The sequence below is a fragment of the Plecotus auritus genome (assembly GCF_963455305.1).
Source record: "Plecotus auritus genome assembly, chromosome: 1".
Taxonomy (NCBI): domain Eukaryota; kingdom Metazoa; phylum Chordata; class Mammalia; order Chiroptera; family Vespertilionidae; genus Plecotus; species Plecotus auritus.
Window position 1 is genome coordinate 85,270,002 of NC_137770.1, and position 26,804 is coordinate 85,296,805.

At 45.3% G+C, this 26,804-nt stretch overlaps 1 protein-coding gene across 1 annotated transcript; it reads right to left on the bottom strand.

The window, feature by feature from the left end:
• Positions 1–772: 772 nt before the first annotated feature.
• On the bottom strand, positions 773–18,956 carry LOC308251109 (granzyme B-like; the record flags this gene model as incomplete). Its single annotated transcript, XM_080674168.1, has 6 exons — positions 773–949; positions 1,563–1,820; positions 2,003–2,138; positions 2,698–2,842; positions 3,906–4,015; positions 18,874–18,956. The coding sequence occupies 6 exons, from the start codon at positions 18,954–18,956 to the stop codon at positions 773–775; spliced, it is 909 nt and encodes a 302-aa protein (XP_080530294.1).
• Between the last annotated feature and the right edge of the window lie 7,848 nt (positions 18,957–26,804).

The following is a 26,804-nucleotide window of genomic DNA, read 5'->3' on the forward strand; positions in this document are numbered from 1 at the left end:
CTGGGTGGCAACTCAGTGACCAGGCCCTGCTGGAACCTGGGCACTCTGGGTGTCCTAGGTGGGAGGGATATGCAGAAGTGGGAGCTCAGACCAGTGTGGTCTGTGGGGCGCAGGGGTTTGTGGACTCTGAGGATGCTCAGTGGTCAGCAGGGATGAGAAAAAGGGGCACCCAGGAGACTGGAGGCCAAGCTGGATCTCAGAGGAGGGCAGAAAAGGGCAGGGAGAGAAATTGAGCCCAGGAGGGAATGAGGAACTTCTCAGGAATTCCCTTCATCCTCCACCCCCGCATCTCTCCTCACCAGCCCCCAGGCCCCGAAAACCTGCCACTCCCTGGTTGCTGGAGAACAATGTCCTGCTCAGGAAGGCCCTCCTCTCCCCAGTGTGGTGGGGCCTCCTGAGCTGCAGCCCAGGCTGTGCCTGCTTGGTGCCCAGCATGCACGGTGCTAGCCCTTCACACTGAGCCCAGGACCTGAGAGATTCATGTTTTCTCCTAATGGTGCTCCTCTCTGCCCTGGCAGAAGGGTGGGCCCTGCAGGTGCAGGTGTGGCCAAGAAGGAGCTGGTAACAGCTCAGCATGGGTTTGGGGATGTGATTGGGAAAGGGGAAGAGGAGGAAGTAGAACAGAGAAGAATTGTGCTATTGGCCTTCTGAGCACAGAGTTGGTGCCTGTGAATGAGGGTCAAAGAATAAACAGAAAACCAGCTCTTCTCATCAGCTGAGAGACATTTATTCAGTTGCTGGCACCGCCTCCCTCCCGCAGTTTGATCCTGGATTAGCTCCAGAGAAGATAGTCTGGGTCCTGCAGTTGGAGGCTTTTCATGGTTTCTCTTATCCAGGGAAGGTAGCTGGCGACTTTGGTGTAGGCTCGTGGTGGTGTCCCATCCTTGCGTCCATAGGAGACAATGCCTTGGATCTCATTTTCACACAGGAGAGGTCCCCCGGAGTCCCCCTGTGGACAGAGAGAGGGAAGGACTGAGCCAGTTCTCCTGGCCCTGCCCTCCTTGCCACCCCAAGCCCCTCTCAGAGAAGGCTGCCTTGCATGGTTTCCACCTTGGAGATAAGCAGGCAGGCAGGTCCCCAGTGGTCCCCTCAGCCTAGACATTGTCACTGCTTCACTTCACCCCAGGTAGTGGCTCCCTCTGCTCTCCCAGGTCCCAGATCCTCTGGCTATGAAGGTGCTTCAGGACTGTGGCTGCAGTCTACTGAGAGCAGGCAGGTGGGGCTGACACCATTAACCAGCTCTGAGGAGCCACCAGGTATAACTTCTGCACACCCAGGGAGTAGTTATCTAATTGCATTGCCCCAGCTTTGCCAGAGTATTGCAAATCCCGCCCCGCACCTCCCCTTAGGGGAGAATCATGTTTGGAGTGACCAGAGGCCCTTGTATGCTCTTGGAGACCCTATTTCTCCCTGCTCTGGTGGCTCCCCTCTTTTCTTTCCAGGGAGAAAGATCACAACCTAGAGGGTGAAGGATTCCACCGCCCTGCCTGGGTCCCCAGGTCCTACTCTCTACCCAAACACCCTTCTCCCCAGAACCAAGCTAGGCAGATGTTCAGTATCACCTTAAAGGAAGTCTTATTTTCTCTTGGGTTCCCCACACACAGTTGAATGTTCTTGTTGTAATGGTTAAAGCGCCTTTTATACTTCAAATCGTCCTGCACGGTCAGCTCTACCTCCTGCAGAGTGCATGAGCAAGGGCCCCTCCTTGTGACCCGCCCCCAGCCGGCCACAGTGCACTTATGTCCTGGACTCGGCAGGTCCTTGCCCCTGGGCAGTCGGAGGGGCTTCACAGCATCACTTTGCTTGATGTTTCTCTCCAGCTGATGGGGAAGAGGCAAGGGAGCCCAGGTCAGCTAGTGGTCTCTGAGCCTGGACACTGAGGGACCCTTGAGTCACTAGGACTAGTCAGGTAGCCAGAATGGGAGGAAAGGAAGGGGCAGTTCACAGTGAGAGGAGATACAATGAGATCCCAGAATTGCAAGAACAGCAGGAGGTTTCCCACCTGCAGTAACATGATGTCATTGGAGATTTCCCTCTTATTATAGTCTGGGTGCGGGATGGCTCTTTTCACCAGGATGACCTGTTGCGTCTTCTCCTGCTTTTTGATGTTGTGGGCCCCCAGGGTGACACTGATTGACCTGTAAATAGAGCAGAGTGGATGAGTGTGTGTGTGTGTGTGTGTCAGGGGGGGGGGGGGTGGTGGTAGGTAAAGTCACAGCAGATACATCCCAGGAGCCATGAAGGGCAAGTGACAGCTGGGGCAGAGCAGGGCTATAGACTAGGGATATCAGTTCATAGGGTCCAGGGGCTGAGTGACTCTGGTTCCCACTGACACGGAGTGCAGGGCTTGTGGGAGCTCTCTCTTGCCTTCAGGAAATATCATGAAATTGCTTGCATTTCCATTTTGACCCTAATGCATGTGTTCATGATCCACGCTGCTTTATTTGCAGAGTGTGGTACTTCTCTTCTCCACGGTGTTACTTGCTGTCACTTCTGACTCTCAGGGCCCAAAGCTTACCTGTTCTATTTCTCAGGCTCTCATTGCTCTGTCATGATCTCTGATGGCTCCTCTGATGAGTTCTTATGGGCTTGAGTTACCAGGAAACTGGGGAGCTGCCCTGAACTGCAGCTCCTGGGATGAAGGTCAGGGTCCCCTGTAGGGGTCTCAGGAGGTGTAGCCTGGCTGCAGCCTCTCACCTTCCATGGCAGTGAGCAGCTGTCAGAACAAAGTTGTCTCCCACAAGGACACCGCCACACGTGGACGACTCCTCATCTTTAATGTGAAGGTAGGCCATGTAGGGTCGGGAGTGGGGCTTGGCTTCCTGTCCCCCGATGATCACCCCTGAAGGAAAATCCTGTTGTGGTTGTGTGCTTCCATGAGTCCATCAGGTAAGCATCGGCTTGATGCTCATGCGGCTGGGCACTTGGGAGCAAGGGCCTCTGGTCACTCCAAACATAAATGCATTGAGCTGGGAGGGAGTCCGGGGAGGGGGGGGGGGACTCAACTTTCTCTTCTGGAAAAGGGAAGAATAACAGGCTGGGTCTGTGACATGGCCTGCCACATAGTTGCAGGTGAGAATATGGTCTTAGTGATAGAGAAGACCTGGAGGTTCCTGAAAATTCCTCTCCTGACTTCGCTTGGTATTGGGTGAGCTTCTGAAGTCCCTGAGGTGCTGTGATGTCCAGGGCAGTGCACTTTGCATGTCCAAGGCTTAGGTTTAGGGATCTAGATGTTGCAGAGCTGTCCCAGGGTCTGACAGGTGGGGAGTTGCCAGTGTTTGTTGACTGCCTGAAAGGATGGCTCCCAATGGGCCTCTAGAGGAGGATTGGTAAGGCCAGTGCTGTGGGTTCTGGAAAACAGAGAAGTTTGGGGCTGCCAACCTCACTAGCTCATCCTTTAAGGAGAGGAACTGCTAAAGGCCTGGGAAGAAAAGCAGAGTTTGACAAAGGGACTGAGGGGCGTTGAGATGGAGCAGAGGAAGCAGCAGTCTTCTGGGGATGGTGACCCCACCAATTGTGGGGTGCTGAGCTCTGGGCTTCTCTCCTAAGCAGACCCTGAGGACAGCACCTGTCTCATCACAGGTGATGAAAAACCAGGACTGCTCTGCCCTCTGCAGTTTCCCAGCCTCTGCCATGCACTTCTAGGACAGTTCCACTATCCACATGGCACAGGTAGGGCCTGGGGAGGGCATTGTGCCCGCTGGCTTTTCTTGAGAATAGGCTTCTGCCCTGTCATTTCTGCCTGTGGCTCATCCAGCATCATGTGTGGGGGTCTGAGATGGGATGGGAGCTGGGGTTCAGAGCATTCCTGGTGGAGAGCTGGATCAGGGATGTGCAGAAGGACCAGCAGGTCTGTGCCCACTGTGGGATGGGTTGGGCCTGTGAGGGTGGGGATGATCACTCACCTGCCTTCGCCCCGGGGAGTAGGAAAAAGGCCAGCAGGAGCACGAGCAGGGGTGGCTGCATCTTCCCAGGAAGGCTGCTCAGGTCAGAGCTGCTGGTGTTTCTCTGTGCTCTCCGTTAGCCCCAGAAGAGGAAGGAGGTGTGGGTGGGCTCTGTGACCTGAGTCCCCCTCTGGTTTTGCAGTGCTTCATCCCAGAAGGCTTTCTATGAAGCATCCCCACTCCCCACACCTCCTGCCTGATGACGGTCTCTGTCTGGGTGGTTGTGTGAGAAGTATGCAGTGACCACATCAGCACCCACAGCTGATGACTCAGAGCAGATATTAGAGCAGACTCCAGCCCTAAGCAGGAGCCCAAGGATACAAGGTGGGGCCTGTGGCATGTGGTATTGATCAGTGGAGGTACTGGAGCCCAGAAAACTGAGTATCCAATGAGAGAACCCCCAGTGCCTCATCTCCATGCAACTAAGTCCATCAGGATAATTTCTTTTGCTTGTGTCTGTGTAGGTCCTTCTCTGTCCTATGGACAAACACAGTGGAGATGTGTCTCCTGTTTTTAGAGCAGTGATTTTCAAGCTTTTTCTTCTCATGGCACACAAACTACTAAAATTCTGTGGCACACTAAAAAATATATATTTTGTATATCTTACAAAAAATAGGTATACTTTTGATTATTTTGCAAAAAAAAAAAAGTGATTAACTACCCTTTTTGCTCCAAAGTGACTTAAAAAAAATCAGGTGCCTCTACTTGTATATAAGAACTTCTGGTACCAAAAATTAAACAATCAGACACAACTATATTACACACTGTGACCAATAAAATGCAATTCTATTATATGACCTATATATTTATGGTTCCACAAAGGGCATTCACACCAGATGACTATAGTTGTGTTGGCTGTTGTAATTTTTCAAAATATAATTTTTATTGATTTCAGAGAGGAAAGAAGACACAGCGAGAAATGAAACATTAATGATGAGAAAGAATCCTTGATTGGCTGCCTCCTGCATGCTCCACACTGGGGATCGAGCCTGATACTTAGGTATGTGCCCTGACCAGGAATTGAACTGTGGTCTCTTGGTTCATAGGTCTATGCTCAGTCACTGAGCCACACCAGCTGGGCTGTTGTCATTTTTAATTTGATGATCTAAGGGAAAATAGGTTAGTGCTCCTGACTAAATAGTCTGGTATTGCATGTTTTAAAAGTTCTTGCGGGACATTAGTTGAATATTGTTGCTTTAGAGAGAGCTGACCATCTGGCGGGGGCGGGGGGTAGGGGGGGATAGAAACATCAGGGAGCAGAGTACTGAGTGGGAAGGGCTATGGTAGAGTGATGCACAGGGGAGGAACAGAGCATCACCACCATCTACTAAACCGACATAGCAACCCATTCATCATCACAGTGTCCTCCCGAGGGGTTTTATTTACAAACTAGAGGCCTGGTGCATGAAATTCGTGCATGGGGGGGGGGCGGATTTCCCTCAGCCCAGCCTGCGCCCTCTCCAATCCGGGACCCCTTGGGGGATGTCCGACTGCCAGTTTAGGCCCAATCCCAGGGATCGGGCCTAAACCAGCAGCCGGACATCCCTTTCACAATCCTGGACCGCTGGCTCTTAATCACTCTCCTTGCTGGCCTGGTCATTCCTAAATGCCCCCCCACAGGTCTGGTCACCCCTTACTGCCCCCCCCTGCTGGCCTGGTCACTCCCAACTGCCCCCCTCTGCAGGCCTGGTCACCCCTAACTGTCCCCCACTGCCAGACTGAGTGCCCCCAACTGCCCCCTCCCCAGCCTAGTTGCCCCTCACTACCACCCCTGCCAGCCTAATTGCCCCAACTGTCTCCCCTGCTGGCCTGGTCGCCCCCAACTGCACCTCCCCCCACCATCCTGGTCACCCCTAACTGCACCCCCTGCCGGCCTGGTTGCCCCCAACTGCCCCCCCACCCCTGCTGGCCTGGTCGCCCCATGCAACCTGTGAGTTCAGTTGTTTGGTTGTCCCTCACTAACCCCCCTGCCAGCCTGGTCGCCCCACGCAGCCTGCTTGTTCAGTCGTTTTGTTGTCCCTCACTAACCTCCCCTGCCAGCCTGGTAGCCCCATGCAGCCTGCTTGTTCAGTCATTTGGTCATCCCTCACTAATCCCCCTGCTGGCCTGGTCACCCCTAACTGCCCTCCCCTGCTGGCCTGGTCACCCCTAACTGCCCTCCCCTGCTGGCCTGGTCACCCCCAACTACCCTCCCCTGCTGGCCATCTTGTGGTGGCCATCTTTGACCACATGGGGGTGGCCATCTTGTGCAAGGGTAATTTGCATATTACCTCTTTATTACATAGGACTAGAGGCCCGATGCACAAAATTTGTGCAAGAGGCTCAGCCCTTGCAGCCGTGGTGGCTGCCTTGGCCTTCGCAGCCCTGGCTTCATCCAGAAGGTCCTCCAGGTCATTGGGCTGTCTGGTCTAATTAGAATATTATGCTTTTATTATTATAGATTGATGTTCATATAATATAAAATTACTAATTTTATAAAGCAGTACTTTGATTTAAAAAACAAGGAAAATTTGGAAAGTAAAAAAGAAAAATGTCACTCATTTGCCCAACCCCATCTCCCTCATAGAGTGTTACCATAGGATGTGCATTTTAAGTACTTGGGATCATGTTATATATAAACTGTTATATTTATGTTATATATACAATACCACTTTCTTTTATCTTAACTTAACCCTATGATGTAAGAATTTTCCCCATGTTTTTAAAAATCTATTATTCAATTCCACTGTAGCTTCTGCTTCCCAGTTATTAAAAATTTTAACATGCAGTTAACTTTTGAATTTATTGGAAAAATTTAAAAACAATTTAATCATAGGGAAAACAATCAAAATGATCTGATTTCAGATTCTTCATTGATAATCATCTTTACTGTATTGAGTTATGAACTAACATACTAGTATTTTACTCTCATGTATATCTGCATTTTTAAAAACTAAAAGAGGATTATGTTAAACATAATATTATGTTTATTAAATATTGAGGTGAACTTCACATAACATAAAATTAACTATTTGAAAGTGTACAATTCAGTGGCATTTAAACGTGCAACCACCACCTCTCTCTAGTGTCAAAGCTTTCTCATGACCCCAGCAGAACATTTTATTTATACCCATTAAGTTGTATGTACCCACAAATTAATTGGTACTTAATCACTTTCCATTCTCCCTCTACCAGCAACACCCCACCCTGACCTCTGGCAACTACTAGTCTCATTCCTATCTCTGATGGATTTGCACATTCTGGATATTTCATATGAAAGGAATCATGTAATATGTGAGCTGTTGTTTTTGGCTTCTTTCACTTAGCATGATGGTTTTGAGGTTCATCCAAGTTGTAGCACATATTAGTATTATTTTATGGCTAAATAATATTCCTTGTGTTTGTGAGTATATATCCCAATTTATCCCTTTATCTTCAATAGATATTTGGTTGTTACCACCTTTTGGCTGTAGTGACTAATGCTGCTATAAATATTTGTGTAAAAACTTCAGTGTTGAGGATGTTTTCATTTCTCTTGGCTATATACCTAGGAGTGGAATTGCTGAGTCATATGGTAATCCTAGGTTTAAGTATTCGAGGAATCACTAAACTGTTTATTGCAGTGGTTGCACCATTTTACATTCCCACCAGCAACATATAAATATTTTCAGTTCTTTACTTCCCACCAACACTGGTTATTATTATTATTATTATTATTTATTATAGCCATCTTAGTGGGTATGGAATGGTATCTCATTCCATAGTTTCGGTTTACATATTTTTAATAACTAATGAGGTTTAGCATCTTCCCTGTGTTTGCTGAGCATCTATGTATCTCCTTTGCATCTTTCTCACCATTCTCATTCCTGCCTCCCTAACTATTTGGCTTGGTTTTTCAAGAGTTGGTCTGGGATCTTGAACATAGCCACCTTGACATGCTATGCTGATTAGGCTGAAAATGAAAGGGCAGCCTTTTCTTTTAACTGCAATGGCTAGCAAATGACCAAGGCCAAGTAGGAAAGTTCTCTCAAGTCCAGAAATAGAAATATGAATTAAGGGAGGGGAACGCTTACTGAGGTGGCAGACATGTGGAAAAGAGTGTGAAACAGGTACCTTCCTAAGAAAGAACCCCACCTGGGGAAAGCCTCACTGGAGATACTAAACTTATTTCTAGATATGATCAAAGTTGAATTAAACTAAGAGATAGTGAAATTCATCTGTGACTTGTAATTTTAAGAATGTGTGTCTAAGTATAAATTAATAATAAACATATCTGGAAAATAAGATATGATTAGTCAGATAAAATGATATGATTACTGTAAATGAGAAGATAATATCTAACATCTTAATGCTGGCTAGTATTTATTGATCTCTGACCATAGATCCTAACTGCACTCTTTGAGTTAGCTATTGATATTTCTTACATTTCACAAATGAGAAATTTAAGGCCCTGAGGAGGTAGGGGGCCTGCTCTATATCACTCAGCTTATAAGAGGGGAAAAGGGGAGATAGTGCAGAGATGTGGTTTCATAGTCTGTGGTCTTATCCACAGCTCTACAAACACCACCATTTATTATATTGTCCCAAGAATCTGGGGGGAAATTAAAGAGGTGTTGAAGAATACAAGTTTCTGTCTATATGTTTAATCTGGGACTCTTGTTCTCTTAGAAGAGGAAGGTATCTCAGAGACTACCATATTATGATGGAAAAGTTCATTTGGATCATGTATTCCCTTTCCTCTCATCCTTTATTCCCTGATGTTCTTCCCCAACATGCAGCAGAATGTCATGCCTAGCCCATGATGGGCAATCGATCCCCTTGGGCCTTTGCCTCTCACCTAATTACATCTAGTGCTCATTGCAAGTGGGCAGGGCCATTCCTTGTAGGCAATGACAATGGCACAATGATATGACATTCCCATACTCACACATGGCATTTGAGGCTCCTGCTATAAACCAGTTTCTCTGAGCCTGATCATTCTCAAGTTATGCCACAATTAGAACCTACAGGTATAATGGGCCAGAACGTGGCTGATCTGATCTGTCCATGAGACTCCTCTGTGTTGTTGAGAAGAGATTCCTCCCTCAGTTAGGAGTTACCTCTACATTCCTATTAGGAGAGTGGAGTGTCATTCAGAATTTCTTGAGTGTTTACATGACATCAAAAACAGTTTTGAGGGAGAGACCAGTCAGTGAAGGAGAACCTGGGTTATGTGTTAGTGTGGGGAAGATTGTGCTTCCATCTGGTCTCTGTAGTAGTAAGGATGGGGAGAGAGGGCAGGGATGGGGAGAGAAAAATGTCTACAGGACAGATGCACATCTATGAGATTTCCAGACTTTTGGCATCCACTAGAACACTCTTTAATCTTTCCTATGGCCCAGCCAGCAACAAAGAGCAAGGCTTGGATGTTGGGTTGGGGATAATTCAGTAAAACTCTGGAGTGAGCAAATGTCTGGGGTGATGAGTAGAGAGGTCTACAGAGAAAATGGGAGGAGCAGTGAGCTTGGGTGAAGACAGTGTGCTCATCCTCACCAAACTGGAGTGAGTATAACAATAGAGAGCCCTCCCCCCAAATCAATTGTTGCTGACTGTTTTTCTGGGCGGGAGAGAGTTGGAATGGAGCCATGTTCTGAGTTGTGATGTTGCCTTTGATGTGACCTTGGATGGTAACACCTACCCCCTCCAACCCCATGCCCCACCTGAGGACCTTTATGTCCCCAGGAACTTTGCCCACCAAGGCCATTTCTTTTCCCCAAAGCATTTAGTTCCCTCAAGGCTTGAAGGTCATACCTCACCCTTCTGGAGTGAATGGGTTCTTTGTCTTCCCACCTCACTCAGGGTGTGCACTTTCTTACCATGTCTATATGTGATGTGGCCAATGGTTTGGTTCAGGATAGGGAAGAGGGATGCTACTGAGTCATTTACCAGAACCTCTAATATATGACTAAAAACCTGGTGGGTCTTTCTTTCTCTCTGTTTCTCAGTTCAGGGCAGATGTAACAAAGTGTCGTGTTTGGAAAATCTAATTCACACCTAAGGATGCTTGTGTCACATCCCCATCTGTCCCCGAGTCTTGGTATGACATCTCCTAGTTGTAGATATTCCGCTGCTGTTAAGTTCCTCTGTTTCTGACCAAATACCAGGAAGCAACACTGGAGCCATATGTGAACAAAGCAGAAGATCTGGAGCATCTCAGCCAGCCCTTCAGAGTCCGCCCAGAACTCAGGTATTGCAGTAACCCGCTGGGCCTCTGAGAGCCGTTTACCAGTAGAACTGTAGCAGGAGGATTTACTGTGCTAGCAATGAAGTAGGAGGAAGAAATAATAAGAGGCAGAAGAAGTTAATGAAACAAGTAAACATACAACAGAGAGTTTTAATAAAGCAAAGATTATTTGAAAAGGCTAATAAAATTGACAAACATCTGGAGAATGTAATCAAGAAAAAAAGAGAGAAGGTGCAAATATTTATTATGAGGAACTAATAAGGGAATATTTTAAAAAAAATACTGTAGGCCATAAAAAACGTATACAAATACATTTAAATTTAGTAAAAACAGAAACATCACTGACTAACACCTACACAGGAAAAATTTGCAAACTTAGGTAACACTAAAACCATCAATGAAATTGCATCAGCAATCCATAATTTTCCACATAAAGAACTGACCTTGAAGGCTTTACTGTTAATTTCTACTGAAATTCAAGAAAGGAAAACTTTTCAGCTACAACATCTTGCAGAAAAGAGAAAAAGAAGGAACACTATCTCATTTTATAATGGTATAACCTTGATTCAAACAACAGAATAAGAAAGGAAAATTACAGCCCAATCTCATCACAATTTATAATCACAAACAGCCTACACAAAGTATCAATTGTCAAAATTAGCCCATCCTATATAATAAAGAGCTAATATGCAAATGGTCATCACACCCTCCCGTCATCATACCCTCACACCATCACGCCTTAACTACGAAGACACTCAACACTGGGGAGAGAGGAATAGGGACCAGCCAGGCACAAATGAGCTCTGGAGAAAGGAATGGGGACCAGCCAGGCTGCAGCCCGGGAGAGGGACAAGCTGCCCGCCCTGTGGTCCCGGGCGCCAGCGGCTGGGGCTGCGGCCCGGGAGAGGGACAAGCCACACGCCCGCAGTCCCTGCGGTCCTGGGTGCCAGCGGCTGCACCTGAAGCCCAGGAGAGGGACAAGCCACATTCCCCATGGTCCCGGATGCCAGCAGCTAGGGCTGTGGCCCGGGAGAGGGACAAACTGCCCACCCCACGGTCCCGGGCACCAGCAGCTGGGGCTGCGGCCCAGGAGAGGGACAAGCCGCCCGCCCTGCGGGCTGTGACACCTGCAGCTGCGGCCCAGGCAAAGCTGCCCACCCATGGTCCCCTGTGGCTGTGGAAGGCCCAAGGGAAGCTGGCCTGGGTCCTGAGTGTCTGTGGTCAGCCAGAGGGAGGGAAGATCGGGTCCCAGATGCCTGCAACTGGCCGGAGGAGGGAATCCTCAGTCCCGGGTGCGGGGTGAGGCAGAGGTGGTTAGGGGCGATCAGGCCAGCAGGGGAGCAGTTAGGGGCAATCAGGCTGGTAGGGGAACAGTTAGGGGCGATCAGGCAGGCTGGCAGAGGTGGTTGGGGCGATCAGGCAGTCGGACATCCCCCAAGGGGTCCCAGATTGGAGAGGGTGCAGGCAGGCTGAGGGACACCCCCCACCCATGCACAGTTTTCGTGCACCAGGCCTCTAGTCAACATATAAAAAGTTAATACAATATGAACAAGTTAGGTTTATGCTAAGGATGTAGATATCATTTGACCTTAGAAGGGTCAAGTAACATTATTTGCTACACAAATTGGAGAAAAGTCTTATTATCTAAATAAGAGGAATATAAGAGAGAAAATTTATCTCAATAAACATTTGATTAAATTCAACATTCACTGGAGGGATAGGGACACATATGTAATACCTTAATCAATAAAGAAAAAAAATTCAACATTCACACATGATAACCAACATAACCTTTTGGCAGATCAAAAGGGGAAGAAATGTCCTTAATATAATAAACATTATCTATATAACCCTGGCAGGGTTGCTCAGTTGGTTAGAGCGTTGACTCATACATCAAAGGGTGGTGGGTTCCATTCCCGGTCAGGACCCAAACTTAGGTTGGGGGTTCCATCTTCCCGACACATCACAGAGGGAACTGATAGGTGTTTCTCTCTCTCTCTCCCCTCACCCCATTCATCTCTCTCTAAAACCATTAACATACTAGTGGCCCGGTGCACGAAATTCATGCACAGAGCGGGCGTGTCCCTCAGCCTGGTCTACACCCTCTCCAATCTAGGACCACTTGGACATCCCTCTCACAATCCGGGACTGCTGGCTCCTAACCGCTTGCCTGCCTGCCTGATTGCCCCCTAACTGCTTCCTTGCCAGCCTGACTGACACCTAACTGCTCCTCTGCCAGCCTGATTGCCCCCAACTACCCTCCCCTGCTGGCCTGATCACCCCCAAGGCTTTTATTAGTATAGATATGACCCTTCACAGAAAACTTCACTAACCCTGCTTTACAATAAGGGCTTGAAGATTGAATCATTGGGGCCAGACACCAAGATTTCCTTTCTTTGAATAGCGGAGGGAATAATGATCTTGTCTTTAAGTTGCCCTGAAATACAAATGAGATGATGACTTAGAAAAGTATAAAAACAGCATATAAAGACAACTGTCTTTTTCATGTACTGAAAAGACAATACAGTGGTAAAATGAAAAACACTATTTTTATTCTCCCCCTTCCTTCCTTTATAGCCTTTATTTAAACTTTGAAATTTATAAAAATTTCACTGCAATTTTCATTTCTTTATATTCAATATTATTTTGTATTGGTTTCAGGTTTTATACTAGTTACAGAATAGTGGTTAGACAATCATATACTTTACAAAGTGTTCCCCGATATTTCCAGTACCCACCTGGCATCATACCGTCATTACAACACTATTGGCTATATTCCCTATTTAAGTGCAATGGGTTTACAGGTTCCTTCCAATCTTTCTTTTGTGTTGCTCGCCCTTCCTTTTCTTTCTCACTTCTTCACTTATTTTCTTTATATAGTATTTCAATTGGTCCTCAAAGCTTAGCAAAGGCACTGGGACACACTTAATCCATTTTACAGACCAGGAAACTGCGGCCAGTTCCAGTTGGCTGAGGAACTTGACTCAGCGCACAGGGAGCCCTCAGAGCCATGCTCTCTGCCCTTCCTAAGGGGCAGCAGCTGGGCAAACAGAACAAACCTTCCCGTCAGGCTTCCGAGCCTCTTTCTCAAGCACCTCTTCATCGTGGACGCTCCACATTCTTTCCTCTCCCTGGTCCCCCGCCCCCATTCTTTACTGCCCCCCCTTCTCCGGAGCAGGTGGTAGGTGTGCACTTGCTTTTGGGCCCAGGCGGGAGCAGGAGTCGCAGCCTCTGAAGTGCAAAGGCCGCCTGGGCGAGGCCGGTTAGCGGGTTAGCGCCAGGAACTTCTCTGAATCACGTCAGTCAGTCAGGTACCCTGCAGTTGCGGCACCCCTCCACTGAGGTGGCGTCACCCCTCAACCCCCGCCTCAGGGCTGCGGGTCCTTGCCCCTCTGCCTGGGTGTCCTTGCATGCCCCTTGATCCTCCGCATGTTGGGGCCACTGCAGAACCTCTCTCTCTGCAGGCGAGACAGATCCCTGCCCGCCGGCTCCCTGCCTCGGCCAGAGCCCCCTCCTGTGCACCCTGCCTCGCCAGGTTTTTGCCTTTGATCTATGGCAGTGGTAGGCAAACTGAGGCTCGCGAGCCGCGGTTTGCCGCTCTGTTGAATAATGAGTTTGCCGACCACTGCGTAAGGCATTACCCTTACCCAGAAGTTTTGACTTCAGGTTAAAGACATTAGTACATTATTAAAATGTTTTTTAAGTGTTTTTCCCTAAGGCAGTGGTCGGCAAACTCATTAGTCAACAGAGCGGCAAACCGCGGCTCGCGAGCCGCAGTTTGCCGACCACTGATCTATGGCATTGGTGACAGCACACTCCTAGCAAGCGTGGTACCCAGAGGGGCACAGGGTCAGTTCTTTGCCCAGAATGTTGGAGGTTGCAGTAGCATTTGCAGATGTCGCCCAGAGCCTGCTGGTGAAGGCAGCACCTGTGTGGGGTGTCCTGAGACCTGTGTGGGGCTGCTCTGCGACCCTTGGAACTCCCGCCTCCTGGCCGGCCACTTCGCCAAAGCCTTGGTGCTGGCCCTGGCGCTGCCCCTCAGTCGGGCCTCGTGCCTCTGCTAGGTCTCCACCCTCACCTGGGTCATCTCCTTTCTTCCACGTTTGGCCTTCATCCATCCCTCTCTCCTGCAGTGCTTGCGCTCCAGGCCCGAAAGAAAGGGACCAAGACCAAGAAGGACAAAGCCCAAAGGAAGTGAGTCTTGAACCCCACATCCCATTCTCTGGATTTCCTCCTGCACCTCCTCTCTATGTCACATCTTGAACTGGCACCCTGAGGCCCAGCCACATGGCCTCCAGGCAGCCTGGTAGAGTCGGTCTCTGTGAAGCTGTGGATCTGTGTCCAGAGGCCCAGCCTGGGTCTCAGAAACCCCATAGCCTGTGATGGTCCTGGGACCCTGTGGGCAGCGCTTGGCACCACCGCCTTCGCCTCCCCGGGCAGCGATGGTCCTGGGAGGCTGCGGGCTTGGCGCCCATCCCCTGGCCGCTTGGCACCTGCGTATACAAATTAACCTGCCATCTTCGTTGGGTTAATTTGCATACTCACTCCTGATTGGCTGGTGGGCATCGTGGAGGTATGGTCAATTTGTATCTTTCTCTTTTATTAGTGTAGATTCTCAGGTGAGGATTAAAAAAAAAAAAAAGACTGCATTAGCTACAAAAATGATTTAATGAAGCCCTCATCTAGAAAGAAAACCAACCAAGGTTTCCATGTTTTCCAGGATAATGTTAGAAATCCCTTCTCTCTAGGTGCCTTACCCACGAAGTGTGTGATACAGATAGTCTTCTCCCAGCCCTTCTCCTTGGGAGGCTTCTGTTTAGAAATAATCCGAGATGGGATCCTTTCAGGGACGTCTACACAGATAAAAGGGGGAGGTGATGAGGAGTAGATCCAAGGGGAAACCCAGGGCTGGGCAGAGATGGAGAGGGTGGGGAGGTCTATGGGCACTTTTCTACCTTTAATCCCAGGTCCCTGGACAAGGTACTCTAACTCTGATGTCTGCCCTGTGTTTGGGGCCCTAGGGTTCTCTGGTCCAGGGGAGATCATCAGGGCACAGAGGCCAAGCTGCAGTTTTGCTCTGATAGGCACTCCTGCAAATTGCTGTTCTGTGGTGGGTCCAGGTGTGAGAGAAGTTGTTGTGAGGACCCCTCACTGAGCTGGACAGTGAAAAAGATTCATTTTCTTCCCATGTTTTGGACAACCAGAATCAGAAATTTATGGGGCCAGCATGGGGATAGCTGTTTGGGCTCAAAGGATCTATTTATTTTTTAAGAAAAACTGAAAAGGAAGATGCTATTCTGGGATGTTACCTGTAGATAATTTCTTCTTGGTTCTCTCACTAGGAAAAGTTTGTGCCGTATCCTTACTGTGCATAGCCAGGTTCTCCAGGTCACCCCTCCAATGCCCCCCCCCCTTTTTTTTGGTTAATCCTCATCCGAGGATATTTTTGTATTGATTTTCAGAGAGAGTGGAAGGGAAGGAGGGAGGAAGTGAGAGAGAGAGAGAGAGAGAGAGAGAGAGAGAGAGAGAGAGAGAGAGAGAGAGAGAGAGAAAGGAGCGAGGAGAGAAATATTGATGTGAAAGAGACACATTGATTGGTTACCTCTTGCACCCATGCTGACAAGAAATGGGGATTGAACCTGCAACTCAAATACTGTCCTTACCTGCTCTTGATTGGGAATTGAACCCATGACCCTTTGGTGCAGTGCGGACTCACTAACCACTCAGCACACAGGTCAGAGCTACATGTCCCTTTTGAAAGTCCTCAAGGATATATTTAGTGATTTGAGAGAGAAAGAGGAATAAGGAGGGAAGGAGGGAGGGAAGAAGGGAGAGAGGGAGAGAGAGAGAGAGAAAGAGAGAGAGAGAGAGAGAGAGAGAGAGAGAGAGAGTTAGAGAGAGAGAGAGAGAAACATCGATCGATTGCCTCCCTTACATGCCCCTACTGGGGATTGAACCAACAACTTACATATGTCCCCTGACCAGGAATCTAACCCACAAACATTTTGGTGTACCAGGCGACACTCCAACCAACTGAGCCACCTGCCGGGGCTCCAAATCCCTTTTTTATGAATAAAACAAGTTGGGCTACTTCTCTCTCTCTCTCTCTCTCTCTCTCTCTCTCTCTCTCTCTCTCTCTCCCTCTCTCTCTCTCTTCTCTCTCCCCCCCCCCCCTCTTCCCCAGCTATTCTAGTTGCCCCTTCATTGGCGGATAAGATGACAGCAGCCAAACAGCTATGATTTCCCATAATCCCACAGCTAAAATTCAGCCAATCCCCAAATATTCCCACTTCTAAAACTCCATGAAATTCTGGATTTCCCATTTCCCAGATCCTATATAAGACTAGCTTTTGCTGGGTTCAGAGACACTCTTCTTCACAAGTACAACTCTCTCCTACTTAGCAAGCAATACATTCAGATTTTTGTCTCAGACACCGAATGCTCTCCCCTTCCTGTGACACTCCTCACAATGGCTCTGGAGAAGTTGCATATGCTGAGTGACCAAGCTTGCTGAGCCACTTGCCTTGTCTCTTAGCAACTTGCTATGAAGTAGTGGCCAGCTGGGGTAATATCACTATCTTATCCACCGCATCTGACCTTGACCCATTCTCTGTTCTCCCTGTCACTGCCTGGGCTTGCACCTCCTAAATAAATCATTGCCACTGCAATCCTTGCTTCAGGCTCTGTTTCTATAGGGGTAAGAACAGGTCAGAGCAGGGAAGTAGGATTTTGGATATTTTTCTCCTTGTATCTCAGGCTAGAAGTTATGCTCAGAGAGTCTTCTCAGAAATTACAAACAAGATAACCTTCCTGGATATCTGTCCATTGAAATATTTTCTTCTCATATTATTCCCTCCTGGCCACCTTTAGATATTTCTCTCCTTGGTTTAATCAAGGTTTATGATGTCTTTCCTTCTTGCTCTTTACAATGACTTTCTGGGGGACTGACCAGGAATTTCACCTAAATACTTTCTGTTGGTAAAGCTGGCATGGCAGCCTTATAAAGAGCACTCTGAGATTCTCAGCCCCACTGAGGGTAGGAGGCTTATCCTGTGCTTCTAAAGGCAAAGCATCTCATGGGGAAAATGAGATGTGCACAGGGCAAATACTTTAGTAACAAAGGAAGAGCTGGGGCTCAGTTCTACAAAGTCCCCAGGAAAAACTGCTGGCCTCACTCTTCCACATACATCATTCTTCCTGTTTTACAGTTGTGTGGTGATCTAACCAGACAGTGACACAGCCAAAGAAGAATTGAATGTGCACTATCGTGTGCTCAATGACAGCTTTGGGGACAATGTGCACACAAACCTTCATTTAATACTGTTAGGGAGTGATGGGGATGATAAGACATGGTGCAAAATAGAGAAAGTTTGGCCTTTAGGGCAAGAACGAACATGGAGGTATAAGGAGAGCCGTGAGATATGATAGCTCATAAATCCTTTAGTAGATTGGAGACTGTTGAAGAATCAAGGATAGAAAAGAGAATGGCTTTTCAGGAGCTTCTTGGGATCCCCAGGGAATGGGGTTTGGAGGAATTTTTTAGAACTGATCAGTTTTCACCAAGTACATTTTTGTCAATCCAATGAAAAGCTTTATCTCTTCCTTTTTCTGTCTCTGTATTTAATTTCTGGCCTTTGATCTCATCCCCTTTGCCATTTAAAAATCACTTTTAAGTGCTGTTATGTGCAGCCCTCTTCCTGCATATCACTACCTTCCCCCTATTAAGTAAACTTTCTAGGAACATGACATTCTAAAAGTGGACAACAAATGAATATTTCCAGTGTTGCCTTTTCATACGAAGAATGAATTTTATCTTTAGGAATCTCATTAGAGGGGGGTGTCCCTCAGCCCGGCCTGCATCCTCTCCAATCTGGGACCCCTTGGGGGATGTCTGACTGCTGGTTTAGGCCCAACAGGAGGGAATACTAAAGCTTCTATTTAACCCTGTGGGATCGGGCCTAAACTGGCAGTCGGATATCCCTCTCGCAATCTGGGACCGCTGGCTCCTAACCGCTCACCTGCCTGCTTGTCTGATCACCCCTAACCACTCTGCCTGCCAGCTTGCTTGCCCCCAACTGCCCCCCCCCCCGCCAGCCTGATTATCCCCAACTACCCCCCCACCGGCCTGATCGCCACCAACTGCACCCCCCTGCTGGCCTGCCTACTGCCCCCCCTGCTGGCCTGCTGCCCCCTACTGCCCCCCTGCCAGCCTACTCAGTCCCAACTGCCCCCACTACTGGCTTGTTCCCCCCCAATGGCCCCTTCTGAATGCCTGCTTGCCCCCTAATGCCCCCCTGCCAGCCTGCTTGGCCCCAACTGCCCCCCCTGCCGGCCTGCTCACCCCCTACTCCCCCCCCCCCCCGCTGGCCTACTTGGCCCCATGCTTGGCCCAAACTGACACCCCCTGCTGGCCTGCTCACCCCCAACTTCCCCTACCACCAGCCTAATCACCCCCAACTGCCTTCCCCTCCTGGCCTGATTGCCCCTAACCTTCTCTGCCTCATCCCTGCCACTATGGCTTTGTCTGGGTGGTGGCTACAGAGCTGGTTGGGGTGACCAAGGAAGCCAAGTCTCCTGCCCGCTCTGGCTGGCTCCATGGCTCCGGCCAGCGCTTCCATCTTTGTCGTGCCCATTTACATGGCTGTGGGCGCCTCCATCTTTATTGTGAAGTGATAGTTAATTTGCATATTACTCTTTTATTAGATAGGATGATAGTGAATCACATACCTGATGCTGCACACCAATATTATCATCTGACATCTCACCTCCAACCTAAACAGCAGCCAGACTGAGAGGAGGAGGGTACACATGATGTACTCAGGGAAAACTGGGACAGGCGAACAATGGGAGCACTAGGGGTGGATCCAATGTGATAACCCTGTGCCATGGCTTCCTGATGGAAAGTAGACATTCCAACTTGACTTAGTCACAGTATAACCTTGACAGTCCTTTGATTGCCCTAAATTGAATAAAAATGAAATAGCCTGTCATAGAAAAAGGAAGCAAAATGCTTGGGGGATGAGTTAAGGCTGAGAACTCATTTTGATTAGTCAATAACTGCAGCCTTGCAATTAACTGCTGTCACCACAAACCAACTTTCCATGGTTCACTGTTTCTCAAGAACAGTTGACTCCTTAGTCATTTTAGCAACGTGAGAACCTCATTGAGAGATGACTGTGCAAATGAGATCAAAGTCATAAATGTTATTTTCTGCAAACTCTGAAACTCTTCATTGTTTGAACTGACATGAGGAGCCAAATCATAGGAACACTAGAGAAAGAGCCCCCAAGGGAAGGATTTTTACATAATACAGATGGAGATGGAATGTCCATGCCTGGGCAATTGTTTCATTCAGAAAGTATGTATTAAGTACTTTCTCTGTGTGTGGCATTCTACCAAATAAGTGGTGAGCAATAACAGATTTAGTTTCTGATCTTGAGGTGTGAGACATACATTAGCCAAATAAGCACACGTACATGATTATGAATGGTATCACGTATGCTGTAGGAAAAAAAATTATGAGAGGATGTGACCAGTTAACCTGACCTTTTATAGGGTTTGGGGAAGACTTTTCTGAGGAGGCAACACTTGCCAGTCATGCAAACATACAGGTGAAGATGGAAATGTTCCCTGATATGTTCTTAAGGTAATCACATACCTGGAGGTTCTGGAGTTCCTGAGCATTATGAGAAATAATGAGAAATTTTGCCTACAATTAGTTTCTTCTACTTTTCAGAAAATATGTAGAATTCCAAGACAATAGGCAGAAATTAGTAATTAGGAGTCTTTGAAAATTTAAAGCTTCTATTTAACCAAAGGCCTCATAACAGTAATGCAAAAAATGTGGATTAGTAGATGCTATTTACAATAACCTGCTGAAAAATTGGCATCTAAAATATATAAAGAAGTCTTTGAAAATCTTAAGGAAAATAAATCAAATGTAAATGTACAAGGAATGTGGCACATATTCTCAGAAGAGCAATCTCAAATGGTTAATAAGTATCTGAAAAGATAAAGGACCTCACCAGTAGTTAGGGAAATGGTAATAAAAAGCACTATGATTTATCACTTCACACCAAGTAGACTGACAAAAATTATTAAGCTTTACAATACTAAGTATTGTTGGGAGTATGTTGGAAGCTGCTCATTGTCCTCATTAGCAGAGAGGTGTGGACAAGGAACCCGGAAGGCTGGTTAACCTTGAAGCTCTGAAAGGTCAGAGCCAACCACCCACTGTCTAGTTGAGACAAAAGGAGCTAAAGCAACTTCCATTTTTAGTTCTATGTAAATCTTTGCTGATTGGCTATTATTGGAATTGCCTGCCTAAAGGGTATGGGTATATCCCATAGTCTTAATAAAAGGGATAGTAAGGCCAGAGCAGGGTAGAGTCCTTCCCCTTGAGTTGGGCTCCCACCCCAATATTTTCAAATTAATATTTTCTAGTCTCTTTCATTTGTGTGCGGTCTCCTCCAGAGCCCGAAGCCTGAACCTGAACCCTGAAGCACGTGGGTCATCGGGGGGCCACTCGCAACTGGAAGCCCAATGTGGGGCACTCGCAATTGGCAGCCCAAGGTAGCGTACTCACAACTGGCAGCCCAACGTGGGGCACTTGCAATTGGCAGCCCAATGTAGGGTATTCACAACTGGCGCCTTTGATGTGGGACCTCTGGAGGGATAATATTTCGCCTAGAATGAAGAAAGGAAGATTTCACCGAAATGGTGGGGGAAGATTACACCGAAAAGGTGGGGAAAAGATCACCATATAGGTGAGGGAAATTCACCGCATGCAAAGCCCACGATCAGCTACAGAAGTTGTGATCTGTAAGTAGGGTAAGAACATCTTTTTCAGCCAGGCTAATGGGGCAGAATTAGGTTATAAAGTAAATTTATTATAGACTTTTGGTTTGCATGCTTACGTAATGTGGTTCCTTTTTCAAATTAAAATCTTAACTTGTATTTGGAATCTAAAATCTGTAATACAAAATGAAACTCCGCTGCTGAAACTGCCTCTGGTGCAGAGAAATTCAAAGGTGGCAGGAGAAGGCAGGGCTATTTGCTCTCCCACAATGAGATTACTTAAAGTTTTGTTTAAAAATTATAGAAGAACTTGCAGGGAAATGCAAAATTTGGCCAAATTGGGTGCTAGTAATTACTTTGGAAAGCAAAAAAGAAAGAAAAAATTTAAGATCTGTCTTTATCTATTAAGCATGAAAAGGTACACAGCCAGATCTGTTACTGAAAACTTCCCCTAGAGCAAACAGGATGTGGGGGAAGGGAGACACGTGGCAATCCAATATGGAAGGCCACTCTCCCAGTATGCTAATTTAAAGTCTCCTTTCTTGCCATGAAAAAGTCTCCTCACCTTAAAAAATTTTAGAAATGTGTCTGGGATTTCTGTACTCATGGGGAGAGAAGCCTGGCTTGAAACAAATGTGCGCAGCTGTCCAATTTTTGGACATATTAGATAGAGTTTTAAGCTGGAATCTCTTTACAGGGGCTACAGAAATGAAAACCCAAGACTGGTATTTTCCCTGACAAAAATGGCGGATTTGACCAAAAGGAAAGAACACGGGCTAGTTCCAGCAGCAGATTGGCATTTCCATAATGAAGGGTGGTTTTAAAAATGCTAACGAAGGGTGTTAAAAAGCTAACTTTAAGGCCTTCAAGAAAATCAGTGAATTGTGTTACAAAAGAATTTATCCAAAGTAAATGCCTCAAAATAATTAGAATTGGATTTGAATCTCAAAAATTGTGGAAAAATATATTATAAAAATCTAAATAGCCCAGGTAAAGGTTGGCTACACCCTTTGAAAATGGAGGAAGGGGTAGACGCCCTTCCCCCAACAGACAGGTAAATCAGCTTCCCGTGGCGGCAAACTCTTAAAGAAAAAAAAATGTGACTCCTTTGAAATCAGTTTCCCACCAGCAGCCATCTTTAAAGAATGTGACAATTTTTGCATTTGAATACCTGCAGGCTTGCTACTCAATTTCCCCGGGCAGAGAAAAAACATGGTCAGTTTAAAGTCAATTGATTAAGCCCTTGTGGAACCTATTTTGCCATCCAGAAATGTGGGTTATGGCAGCTTAAAATTTTAGAAGTTTGCTTCCTTATGAAAAAAACCTAGAGGACAGAATTGAATCTATTAATTGATTATGTCTTGTGTTTTTGAAATTTATTCTTAAAAATATAAGTGTTATTAATCTAAAGAAATGCTAAATATTTGACTTGCCAGCTCTAAAAGTTTAAAGTTCAAATTAAATTGGGAGAAATTATATAGTTGTGGTAATTAAATGCCTAAAGTATAGAAATTTAAAATGTGTTTTCTCTAATAATTAGGAATTCAAAATATGTTGCTTACTGGTCTAATTAAATAAGAAGGATTAATTCTCTGATCCCAACCAAATTTTGAATATAATAACCAATTTAAATTTAATTTATATCTTAAGATAATTATAAAAAGTAATATAATCTTTAAATTATATATAGATATTTTTTTGGTGGTTTTTTCCATGTTAAATTTCAAGGCTTTAACCGAGAGATGATTCTTGGAGAGCTCCAAGGGCTGGAGTAATTCAAGAAATTTGTACTCTCTTCTTAAAGGAAATATTTTGAATTTAACTGATCTAATATACTTGAAATTTCATGGAAAGCTTTATCAAATAAAAATTAATAACTATATTTTACTTATAAATGTTAGGAAAGTTTTGGCCTCTAAGGAGGGCAAAATCTTTCTTAAAATCCAACAGTGGAAAGTTAAAATGACAAAAAGCCCATAGCTGCCTGCATTTTTAATTAGGCTAGCGGTGGGTCAATGTTTGTGCCTTGTGAATCAGATGTAAACATTTACTAAATTTGCTTTGCTTTGCTTTTTAATTAAAGATACCTACTTAAATTACTTAAATAAATTAGCTTTTTAAAATATAATTAAGGTTTCATATAATTTCAGCTAAATGAAAAGCCAATATTTTTTATAAATTATTAAATTCTAATAAACAGCTAGTGAGGTTTCTGTTTGTCTGCAGTGTAGTTTTGGCTTTAACAGTTTAGACAGTCACCATTTTTGGACTGCCTGACTTGGCAGCCGCCATGTTGGCCTCATGGCTTGCAGCTCCCCTGGGGGCCGCCATCTTGAAACAGCAAAGGCCACCCCCTCTCTTTGAATAAAGTTACTGAGACCTCCCATGATCCCTCTGTATATACAAATTAGCCAAAGGGGATACTCTTTACAAATAAAATTCTAGCTTAATAAAAAGGAGAAATTTGAAAAGTTTGAAATCTCTTTCACTGATATTTACAGGGTAAACTAAGATTGTTGTTAGAGTATTAAATCTGACAGTAAAATAGTAGTCAAGTTTACTGTAATGAGATTTCTTATGACATGGCTATTCGAATGCATGAGTAAATATTAGGCAGCAGCCTTGTAGGTTGCATGTTGTAAAAAGAAAGACAAAGATTCTTAAGTGAAACTCTCTGTAGCCTGAAAGTTATTTTGGAAGGAAATAAAGAGGTTTTCTTCAAACATCTGAAGAACTGTAATTAAAAGTCAATAAATTTGGCCTCATAAACTGAAGTAAATAACTTGTGTCTTTATTTCCCTGACAAAGTTTATATTAAGTTACTTAAAGATTAATTGCAGAAGTCCAATTAATGTCATTTATTGTCCATAACCTAGGACAAGCTAAGTTAAAAAATAAACCTTATTTCAGATTAATTTAAATTGGCTAATTGAAATAAGTGAATATTAATAAAAACTTAATTGTACTGGACAAAAAACCTGTTCCTGAAGTATTAACTAAAATTTTTTATTGATAGTTCATCTCATAGTAAAATTGCCTAACATGCAATGAATCTGAAGCAGTCATATTTTTATGCAAAAAATTAAATTTATAGCTATTAAGACTGCATTATAAAATTTCCAAAAGCCTCCTAATATTTAAATAAAAAAAGGGGGATAGTGGAAAAATATGATATGTGGAGAAATATCCTGTAAGTAAATTACATCAAAAATTTTTTTACTTTGGAAAATTAATTTTCATTTGTAATGCTAATAGCAGGACACCCATGAAAAATCACATGGTGTCAAAATAAGCAAAAGGAAAATTGTTTGGGCAAAAAATGAAAAAGGATCTCAAGTCAAAATTATAGAAAAAAATTCTTTATTAACCTTTGGTTGAGAATATGTTTGTATATTTCCAGAAAACAACTCCAAGACCATGTGGATTCCTGCAACAATGGAACCCAGAGAGTAACTGACAGGACTGCTCCAGCCCCCAAGAACAGAGGAGAAACAGTCCAGAAAAGAAGACGCTGAAGACGCTTTGCCATACTAGCAGTCAGCAGCTGTGCATCGCTGCAGGTTGCCCAGCACCAAGCCAGAGAAGGTTGGACCTGCATTGCCACCGTTCGCCCACCATCCAGAACTAGCATATCATTGCTGACATGTACACATAAGGAATTGTTGGACATTGAAATTGGGACTCAAAACTGTTGGACATTGAAATTGGGACTCAAAAACTGTTGGACATTGAAATTGGGACTCAAAAACTGTTGGCCCGAAAAGAAACTTACTACAGACTGATTCATTTGCCTCTCAGCATAACCATTATTACTTGTCCCACTTTTGTTCTTTTATGTTTATTTCTAGTCTGCAGATGCAAGATTTTTTAAGAAAAAAAAAAACAACAAAAAACGGGGGAGATGTTGGAAGCTGCCCATTGTCCTCACTAGCAGAGAGGTGTGGACAAGGAACCCGGAAGGCTGGTCAACCTTGAAGCTCTGAAAGGTCAGAGCCAACCACCCACTGTCTAGTTGAGACAAAGGGAGCTAAAGCAACTTCTACTTTTAGTTTTTTGTTGTTTTTTTTTTTTTTTCCACTTTTAGTTTTATGTAAATCTTTGCTGATTGGCTATTATTGGAATTGCCTGCCTAAAGGGTATGGGTGTATCCCATAGTCTTAATAAAAGGGATAGCAAGGCCAGAGCAGGGTAGAGTCCTTCCCCTTGAGTTGGGCTCCTGCCTGGCCCCCAATATTTCCAAATTAATATTTTCTAGTCTCTTTCATTTGTGTGCGGCCTCCTCCAGAGCCCGAACCCTGAACCTAAACCCTGAAGTACGCGGGTCATGGGGGGGGGGGCACTTGCAACTGGCAGCCCAATGTAGGGTACTCGCAGGAGTATTAATTGGAACAATAACTTTCTGAAGCAATTAGACAATACCAAAGACAACTGAAGGCACGTATATTCTATAACCTGGCCATTCCACTTTAAGGATATACCAACCAACATTCCTGTACAAGTAAACATAGAAGCATGATAAAGAATGCTCACTAGAATTGTTTTTTATTATAAAAAATGGGGAACAGCCTAAATTTCCTGAGAATGGATAAATTGTATTATTTGCGTACATTGGGATATTGTGTACCCATTAAAATGCATGAACTACCACTGTACTTACATGTATTAACATAGATAAATTTCAAAAGTATATCATTGATTTGTTTCTTCCAGGGAGGGAAACAGGATGATTAGGAGTCAGAATTGAAAGGAGTATTTTTGTTTTTTTATGCTTTTGGAACCTAAATTTTGCATCAAGTAAACATATTAAAAAACACAATTTTTAAAATGGTGAATAATAAATGGTGAATAATAAAAATGTCGCAGAGGGCTGGTATAGAATTTTTTATAAGTTTTAATGCAGACCAGATAAAAAGCTACTACATCACTACTGCTCCCATCATCGTTTATACCACCAGACTCTCCTAGTTTAACTCAGAGTCCAGACTCCTCCCATGGCTTCTCAGCCTGGCCACTGCACTGCCTGGGAAACAAAGCTCTTGGTTTCTCCCATTATTTGCTTCTGACAACAAAGACCACAGGGGAAGAATAATATAGAAACGAACAGTGAGATAACAGAACTTACACAGCTGGGAGAGCTGTGGGCACTGAGGTCTCACTCTCCTTCCACCTCTGGGGCTAAACCCGCATGTGCAGAGCAGCTCCTGCCCTGGGCAGCCTTCTTGGGAAGACCAGCTTCTCTCGCTGATCTTGTCAGCTGTTCTTCCTTCATCAAAATAGTTTTCTTCCTTCTGTCAGAAAATTATCACACTGTGTGGGTTAAGTTAGATCAAGGTACTTTGCTGAGATCTGTTGTGTACATTGTCAGAATAAAAACTTGGCTGATGTCTACAGTGTGACCCGCTCAGATCTTTAAGTCCTGGTGACTCTGAGTGCAGCTCTCTGATGTGGGAGAGCTGACCCTTCCCTTGTTCCCCTTCAGCTGGATGCTAAGGACTAAGCTTTAACGCTCAGTTGACAGAGTCTCAGATCACAAGCTCAATCTCTTCTCTATTTAGTAAGTCCCTCTACTTTGCCTCCTACTAGCCTAGATTTTCCCTTTCTTTGGAGACTGAAGCAACCTTCAAACTTCTTAGAGAAGCTGACAGAGAAGAAAATTGTTCTTTTCTTAACTCACTGAAAGCCTGTTGGATGTCTTGACCTTCTGCTGGTATTTGTTGATACGTAAGGCCTCCCAGGTCAGACAGGTGAATATTGTTCTTAGGTTCCCCTCGCCTACTCATAGTTCTTCCTGCTCAGGAACTTGTTCTTGCTTCTATAAAGGTCTATGGGCTGATGTTTATGTTTTCTGAGAGTCTGAGTGA